The sequence below is a fragment of the Diadema antillarum genome, unplaced genomic scaffold, assembly GCF_040938485.1.
Source record: "Diadema antillarum isolate AM-2024a unplaced genomic scaffold, OU_Dant_1.0 seq00000423_RagTag, whole genome shotgun sequence".
NCBI lineage: Eukaryota > Metazoa > Echinodermata > Echinoidea > Diadematoida > Diadematidae > Diadema > Diadema antillarum.
This window is the reverse complement of record NW_027271406.1, coordinates 1,685,620-1,695,055: the sequence shown is the minus strand read 5'-3', so window position 1 is coordinate 1,695,055 and position 9,436 is coordinate 1,685,620. Positions and strand designations below refer to the sequence as shown.

General features: G+C 37.0%; 1 protein-coding gene across 1 annotated transcript; it reads right to left on the bottom strand.

Annotated features, from left to right (window-relative positions):
* Nucleotides 1-6,535: 6,535 nt before the first annotated feature.
* On the bottom strand, nt 6,536-9,436 carry LOC139732439 (EF-hand calcium-binding domain-containing protein 10-like). The gene is made up of 4 exons (XM_071643298.1): nt 9,274-9,436; nt 7,846-8,010; nt 7,133-7,223; nt 6,536-6,737 (listed from the first exon to the last, which is right to left on the bottom strand). Exons 1-4 carry the CDS (start codon nt 9,374-9,376, stop codon nt 6,689-6,691), a joined length of 408 nt encoding a protein of 135 aa, XP_071499399.1. The 5' UTR covers nt 9,377-9,436; the 3' UTR covers nt 6,536-6,688.

Here is a 9,436-nt window from a genome sequence, read left to right as displayed (position 1 = left end):
GATTCCTTGATTTTCCTCAAACTTCATTGAGGAAAATTCGTTGAAAAGTTTCGGTGCAGCCATCTCTGGCTGAGAAGACTATTACATTTCGTGACGTCACGTATGTATAGCGATTATTAAAATTATATATATATATATATATATATATATATATATATATATATATAAGGAGAATTCCAAACAATTTCATCTTTTAATGAAAAGAATACCTTCCCCCGACTTATTACCGATATATACCAAGGGTAATATCATTCCCCCTGCTTTCTGAAAGAGGTAAGTGGAGCGCTCTTTCATTATTCTAGAAAAAGTGAAAATATGTTGAATTTTCTGATGGCACTATATGATAAAGAGGAGGTCTTACATGAGTCGTTGTGACTCAGTGGATGAGACTATCACCACTCTAAATCGTGAGGTCCCTGGTTCGAATCCTATAGCAGTTCGAGGCATTCTATCCTCATTATAAATAGTCCTAGTGCGATCTTCCTGATAAGCACAATCAGTGCTTCCTTTACACGGTGACCACAGTCTAAACATAATCACAAACACAAAACGGGGTCTTGAATCATCAAAAAGATCTTATCTAAGATGATCTTTAACCTTTCTTCTTGTGGTTTTTCCCCTGTATGTAAAGCAGGATAACAACACAATAATGTTGTTGAAAACGCGCCGAAAATTTGTCACTTTGGTATCAGTCTGTGTGTGGCAAATGAAAGCGAAATCAACTTTTTAAAATTAATAATGTTCGTGGAAAAAAAAACATACACAGGGCCAATTCAACGGGTGCACGTGACGACGTCGACACCCATGAGTCATACAGCCCACTGGTCATAAATCTCACGAGTTATAAAGCTCACGAGTCATACAGCCCCTGACATTCCTGAGCTCGATATTAAATGAACAAAGACCACGAGCTTGCATGCATATCAACTAAAATAAGCACACGAGCTATACGGTCTATGATCTAGACACTAAATAGGCAAATACGGCCCAGAAGCTCGACACTCATAGGCAAAAAGACCCACAAGCTCGACATTATACATTACGAGGCTTAAAGTATGTAGTGTCGAGCTCGTGGGCCTTATATTTGCCTATAGTGTCGAGTTCACAGATCATATTTCCTATGCAGTGTCTAGTAATAGATCTGTTTTACGACTTAGTATCTAGCTAGTGGGTCTGTTTCATTTGATGTCTAGCACGTAGGGTGTGCTCGTGAGCTGTATGACTTATAAGCTTCCATGTATGACTCGCGGGTATATATGACTCATGGACTTTTTTATGTCTATAGCTCGTGGACCGTATGACTCGTGGGTGTCGGGCTCGTGGGATGACCCCAAGTTAACGCCCCTAGACTTTAATATCTATCACTCAGAATGTCATAAGTTCTACTTCAAATTGTCAACCTCTAGATCATAGTTTTAATGATAGATTAAACATGGATATGATGAATATTGAAATTTCAGCTGTAAGTGCATGATGAGCATTAATATGTATCACAACAAAGCAAATTTTCGCAGTGTAATCAAGAAGGTGTGTAAAACATTGACTTTGCGAATGTACTTTTAAATATCTTTTAAATAACAGTTGAAGTTTCTCGGGTAGGTGTCTCAATTTATGATCATTTAACTGCATGGATCAGAGTGTAAAACCAAGACGGAAACTTACAATTTCTGCGCAGTCTCCCTTTGGATTCCTCCATAGCAGCACAGTATGCCGTAATCAGCAACATCGACAGCAGAAGCAACTTGGTAGACATACTAGTACTTGATTAGCAGTGCACACACTCGGGAGCAATCGTCAAAGTCGATGGAACTATGGCCACTCTGCATAATAAATGGAAGACACAAAATACAGAAATACTCAAAAATGAAAAGGTCTGCCCCAAAGAGGTCTCCCCCATCCCAGAACTTATTCAAACATCCATATCAAAATGCTTGTTCAGAGCGGTGAGAAAATTCTGTCCTTGCTTTCGATGATAAAAAGCAGGCAACGTTTTCATACATTTCCAATATACAGATTTTCGCAATCTGATGAAAACATCACCTATAGGCCAATAAATAATTATACAACATCGAACACATAATGTGTCGTGATACTGAACTTATCACCTATACGCGTTTGATACATCAGACTTTAGTCCGAATCAATAGATTGCATCAATATTGGCCTAAATGGAAAAGGAAATAAATAAATAAATAAAGAATTACCATGGCCATGAGGTGTACAAGAAGTTGCAAAGTTGTGATAAGATTGTAACGACATCTAAAGAATGTTTTCAGACCAAATAGTAATTACTATGAATTTTCCTAACAGATCAAAGACTGAATTATTATTGTATATTACTATCATGATATGATGAGAGAGGATAAGAAGAATGCGTATATGAAAGACATGCATGCCTACCTTATACTTTATGACAGATTCCCTCTGGCAAGGCTAACGCAGCTTATGGAATGGCTCTTTGATCACTGTTGATGGCACGAATGTTTGAAGCTCAAATGATATACAGACATGCACATCTTTATATGAGGAAAGAAAGAAAAGGAAGTATTGGGAAGGCAAGGCATTGTTTGTTTGTTTGTTTGTTTGTTTGTTTACTTGTTTTTGTGGTGGAGGTAACAAAAGAAAAGATATAATGTCTTTCTGTGCAATCAGAAACTTCCGCTTGTCGGGTCACATCTCGTCCGTTTGATAGAAGAGGCCTTGGAAGTGTCCCAGATGGTTGGACCTATCAATTCCACCAGGTTCGACGATCCATCTCGTTTCACCCATTTTGGTTTTTTTTTTATTATTCCAGTACGTCTAAATGCATCGCTGAAATAAAATATTTAATTGTTTATTTTAGCGACGCATTCCTTTTATCTATACTCACGCAGCAACTTGTGACTAGTCCTCTGGCAGCACTATACCCATCGTTTTTATCAAGTAAACAGTCTCAATATACGATTTGTTTATCACGGAAATTTTCATGTTTTCTGATGGGGATCATCCAGGGATGCATCAATTTCCTAACTGCGCTGTACATCTATCAGATGTTCAACATTTGATTTATATTTACCTTCATTCCATGAATTTATCATGTCGTATTTGTTTTCTAAAACTAAGTCTTTAGAAGTGAGTTTCACATCTTTCTTTGTATTTCTAAAGACAAAGTTTACCCAAACTTGTCATGCACAGTTCAACTTTAAAAGTGGCAACTTTAAAAGTGGCAACTTTTATGGTGACAATAACAGTGATTAGGACGAAGTGAACTCATTGTTATAGATGTGATGAAGAAAACAACGATATAAGCGAGCTATTGTGTGTTGGTGTGTATATATATATATATATGTGAGAATATTCACTCTTGAAGGATTGAATGCATAAAAGAGTGAATTTAGAGTGATATTGGAGTGAATTGCGAGTGAAAATGTTCATTTTCACTCATTGGGGTGACCTCAGGGATCACTCCAAAATCTTCGAGTAATCCCTGAGGTCACTCTAAAATGGATGAAAATGAACATTTTCACTCGCAATTCACTCCAATTTCACTCTAAATTCACTCGTTTTTGTATTCACTCCTTCAAGAGAGAATATTTTCACTCGATTTTTTAGAGAGTATATACATACATACATACATACATACTCATGTGCGTGTGTGTGGGTGTGTGTGTGTGTGTGTGTGTGTGTGTGTGTGTGTGTGTGTGTGTGTGTGTGTGTGTGTTGCTTTCCATAAAACCGTGAAGACAACAATGAAAAATTTTACCCGTACCATTATTTATTTGTCCCTCCGCGAAACCCCTGGTTTTGATTACTGGTGGCCGTATGGCAGTCAATATACCAGCAAACATGGTATGATACAATGTTTGGGCTGCGACTCTAAGAAAAGTAGTACGCACTCACTTCAGGCAATATCTCCCTCCCTCTCTCCCTCTCTCTCTCTCTCCCTCTAATACCTATGTCTCTCCCTCTACTCTCTCTCTCTCTCTCCCTCTCTCTCGTAGCTCCATGTTTGTAAATGAACATGTTGTGTCTGAGAGATAACAAGCTGAGTGTAGGTGTAGCACCTTCCAGTTCTTAGAAACTTCAGATGTTATTGTTAAACTGTTGTTACATAGTGTATATTGTCTGGAACGAGTAGATGTGCTAGGTTAAATTACAAATGGAACGAATTGTGTTGATAAACTCTGTTCCAATATCGGGTTGTAATCACTAGCTCTATGAGATTAGAATCCTTGGTTAAAGCGGGATACATATTATACACTTTGTACTGTGGACGAATTGAATATGTCACAGATATAATCAGAATACGCATAATAATAATAATAATAGCAAGGTGTATTCAGTTATATCGTGTAAAGAAGAATGAGTAGAAAAACACATCATGCAATATGGCTGTGATAAATAGAGCAAGTTTCTCGGTATTGGTATAATTAGGAGCATGGATAGTTATACATGGTTTAAAGGTAACATTTAGTGATTTTTAGTATGTGTTAATCCCTGTATTTAATTCTCATGTTAAGTATCACAGCACAGTAACGGATTGAGGTTATTAAATATTTCTGTTGTCAATTAGAAATATATGTACGTTGTAACGTAATTGTGAGATATCGTAGCAGAAGGCTATGTGTCATCAATGAAGACATATATGATAGATATAGATCATAGACGTTAGTAAGTATGTAGTTGTTTTTGTAAAGAGGATTTAGTCAAGTATAATTCAGATGCCTTATCATGTTATGAGTAGAAAAACGATCAGAGTCACACATACAATTTTGTATGATTGTTATTGAACATAAGGCTAGGTTGTGATGACTCCTGATTGGGTGTTATAATTGGTAAAGCCAAAGAAATGAAGAGATATGATCTAAAATTGATGATGGATTCACATGTTTGAACAAATGTTCAGTGAATCTTTGAAATAAACTTTGATCATTATGCTTGATGAGACTTTCACCAACAGTAACCTGACTGCCTCCTCTCCTTTATTTCAGACTTTTCCTATTTTCCCCTTACCCTCGCTGGGACGGGTAACATTCACACCATGAATAAAACTGTATGTCTATTCATCTCCCTAAAGACATTATTCATCAGCAAAATATGCAGTCAACTTGGTCATACAGATATAATCATTTCACATAGTAATATGCAGCCAACTTGGTCATACAGATATAATCATTTCACATAGTTTATCGATGAATTAATTTTCAGATTCAAAGCAAAGACACATAACAACAGAGTGTCATGTCAAGTATTTATTGTACACATAATGCTAACTTCTTCATATGTACACATTAAGATTTTACCTGTACAAGTATACACAAAGCAGTGCAAGTTTGCATTTCCCACTGCTATATAGGGGCGGATCCAGGAATTCCGTAAAGGGGGAGCGCCTTAACAAAATTAAAGGGGGAGCATGCCCCACCCCCTATTTTTTTCTTTCTATTTCTTTTTTTAACCAAAAATTAAAGGGGGGTGCTCGCTGGGTGTGCCCCCGCCTGGATCCACCACTGCTATATTATTGACATATAAAGACTGACAATATTATGAATTCAATCCTCTTTACTCTAGTAATAAGTACAACCGTTGGAAAGCCTCCCTATACATTTTATATTTTGAAATTAGCCTTGAGGCTTCATGGATATTTTGGAGGGGCAGATCCTGTAGCATATTCATTCTGTGAAGTATTCTCACGCACATCTGATATTGGATACACACTGTATTATCATCTCAAGCTTACACCAACAAATACATTTATTTTATCAATGCAGATTTAAAGGTAGAACTCTGGATCATACAAAGGACATCACTACAGACATATTCTATCAGATAATTGTTGCTGTCCACTGTTCTGGATGGAGAAGTGACTGCTTGCCATGGATTGACACATCTGTATTATACACATCGCAAAAACACTGAATAGCTTTCAGCGCTGTCATGAATGGTCTCTTCTGGAATGTAGGACATTGTATGCGGGACTTTCTTGTCCGTTACTGTGATAATTGACAAATATTGAATGAAAATGTAACATATGGAGAATGCACCATATGCAAACTGGCAATGCATTTTTATTTCTTTTTTGAAGTTGTAAAAAAATAAGAAATTCCTCTGCATAACTAAACAATGTTTAGAACGTTAAGCTTTTGACAGTCATTATAATTTTCACAAATCAGAACAAAAAAAAAAAATTATGTCATTACATATATATGTACATGAATCAAACCACGCCAAACTGGAGAAAGTTTGGTAAACAAATTAAAGAAAAGGGTAATGGGAATGGAAAAAAAAAAACCACAAATGCAAACTGGTGAATGCTATGGAGCACTGGAGCTGGAATCTGTATGGTATGCCAATCTGGATCCACTTTGGTAGAGTATTACAATAGAAAATGCAGTTTCTGTCAGAGCACAGAAATAAAATTGACAAATGCATTTGCACCGGCTTGTGGAAGGATAACATTCACAGAGCCTGTACATTCAATTCTTCACCTACCGATCGAAAATGGCTGTATACACACTTTGCAATGTATGAAATAAGGGGAAAATGTTGGAGACTCCATCCGTGCTATTCAAGTGTCCAGCGTGTAATAGATAAGGTCCAGTACTGTCTTCATCACCGTCATGGAAATGATACAGCAAACAAACGATAACAAGGACCTGCCAGCAGGGTTCCTGGTTTCTTTGCGATCCGATGTACAGAAATCAGGGCCATTCTACATCGTCGGTTTGAATGTTGCTGAGGCTTTCTTCAATCCCATCTTCCTGCAGAAATGGAAAAAAAAAAGAAATAAAGAGGAAAATCAGTCATATACCTAATGAATTACACAAACAGTGAGTTGGTTGTATAGGTCACTGAAAATGTGAGTGGTGGTCAAATCCCTGCAAGTGAACTTTGTGGGCATGCTATCATACTGTATCACCTAATTTCATTTGCAGACAGTATTTTGACGAGAACAGTTTGCAGCACATTGATTTCCAAATACTAGCAGCATAAGTAATAAGAAATAAATTATCTATTTGAGTTGTCTCCATACAGCTTTGTATAAAAGCAATTGAAAGCAATACTGTTCTTGCTATGTAGGTATGTAAGAAGCTAATCATTGATAGCAGAGTGGCATGGCAATGGAAAAATAAGCCAATCCAGCATTTTCACTTACACTTCTCTGGCAAAGATGTCTGCTGTCACTCGACCACTTTCTGCTCCTGTTGGATTTTCAGCAATGTTTTCACAGCCTAGAGTTGCCATTGCTGCAAGAAACATGTTGACAAATAATTAATAATGATAATAATAATAATAACAAGAGTATTAATTGCATTCTTATGACACTTTATACGGGTGTTTCCAAGTGCATGGGTGCTATTCATGCAAAAGGACTTACAATGCAAAACCAAAATAACAGTCACAAAAGAACAAGAAGAAAAAACAATACAGATGATTCAGTGATACAATAATTAATAAGTGACTGTGTGATCCTCAAGAAAAAAAAGAATATAACTGATTTGAGGTGTTTTGGGGGCAGGTTTGGCAATACAACTTAAACTATTGAAAATAACAAAGAAAGGCAAAAGTACACTAAATACCAGCGACATTGATAAGGTTTCTCCAAGTTTACACTTGTTTATGAAAGCAGTATATTTCAACATTTCCAGAAAAAGATTTGAGGACCTACTCAAGTACAGTTGTGCACTGCTCAAAAGTCTAGTTGGATTAAGAAAAACCTTGTTCACAGTGGTTTCTTTTGAGGACACAAGTGTCAACAAAATACATTTCTACCTGTGACATTTTGCAACAACTGGATGGACATGTAGTTAAAATGCATCAGATAATAGGAGAGGTTCATACATTGTGTATATTCATAATCAAACTTGCCTTCTCTGTATTGTTCAAGTGTGATGTGGCCTTTCTTAGTAGGATCCAGCATACCAAAGACTGACTCGATGTTTGTGTCATCAAATAGACATGGGTAGTTCATCTGAGTGGTTCGCCCCTCCTTCAACTTTTCAATGTAGTCAATCATGAATGCCTTGGGATTGTCTGTTAAACGAAAAACACACATATATGTAAACATACAACATATAGAGTCTACTACCATTGCATTACTTAGTGCACAGAGTATTACATCTATTATATACTTTCATGGAAGAACAAGTAGGTAGATCTCAAAGACTATAACAGCTAACTGTGTAAACCACTAAAAATAGGCGCCTAAACGAGGACCTACATTGTACCACCACTCCACATCTTTAGAATTAAATATTGGGCGAGAAATTTCATGCAATATTCAAACGGTATATTGGAGACCTCAGGGAGACTTCTACAAGTTCGAAAAGCACCTGTCATGTCAAACCTTTGACAATTGGGTAATGTGCCAGATACTATTGCTATTGTCAGTACTTGTAGGAGAGTTGATCGTATCACCGGAAGCTTTTTTTTTTCATGGCTCTGAATTCCGTACTCAGAGGATGAAATTTCAGTCAAAAATAGCACCAGTTATTCACATAGTCCTGAAAATTACGAATGCGGCAAAGTTAAGAAAATTATTCATTCCAATTTTGGGAAAATAGACCTCAAATACACCCCTCTCCAAAAAGTTGTCTTTATGCGCGGCCCGTGGTGTAAGGTCGCATTATAATTCCGGACACGATTTTCGTAATGGAACAGGTCTAATCGACGTTTTTTGCACCTTATCCTTGCACCAGAATCACAATTCATAGTATACCCATGAATCACCCTACACATTCTGACCGAGCGGACGACAAAGAAAAAATAGGCAAATGAGGCTCAAATTTCGTATTTTACGGTAAAATGTGTAACTTGAACATTTCGAACAGTTCACGCTATAGTTTAAAACCTTGTGAAAAATCGACAACTTCATCTAAATCTGCGGCAAAATGTGAATTTCTTCACGTTTTTACATTTTCATGTCATGTTTTTTGCGATTTCGGTCCATAACGACGATGTTCTGACTTCTGTGTGTGAGGCTAAATCTACGATTTTACTTTTTAGTACGAAGTCTCACGCGTATTGAATGTCATGTCATTAGTATGCAAAAAAAATGTGCGTGTCCGGAATTACCATGCTGTCCGGTAATACCATATCTAGTGTCATAGGCCTCGATTTCTAACGTTAGACCTCACGTTAGGTCTATTTCTACATGTAAATTCATTAATGACATTATACATTAGCGATGCAATTCAGTAACACAACGCTTCTGTGATAGTCCAACATGCACAGTAGCATATGGGACTAAACAAAGCCCAGAATTCTGCAACTTTGCATACATAGCTAATATAGTACCTGGTCTGTGGAAGACAAGCTGCCCCGTGATATTATGAAAAAGCTCCATAATCTTGTGATTTTGTAGGTATTCATTTGCTTCGATCTCTCGCGGTGCCGCCATACTTCTGGATAACGTCTTCTGATACAAGCACTTTCCTCGGTATTTTCCGGATCGTTGACA

Bases quoted from the DNA above. Each gene is read 5' to 3' on its own strand.
- LOC139732439 (XM_071643298.1), bottom strand. From the start codon at position 9,376: ATGGCGGCACCGCGAGAGATCGAAGCAAATGAATACCTACAAAATCAC. The intron at 8,011-9,273 runs GTACTATATTAG...TTCGTTTAACAG, and splicing joins GCTTGTCTTCCACAGACCAG to ACAATCCCAAGGCATTCATG. The intron at 7,224-7,845 runs GCAAGTTTGATT...TGTTTCTTGCAG, and splicing joins ACTTGAACAATACAGAGAAG to CAATGGCAACTCTAGGCTGT.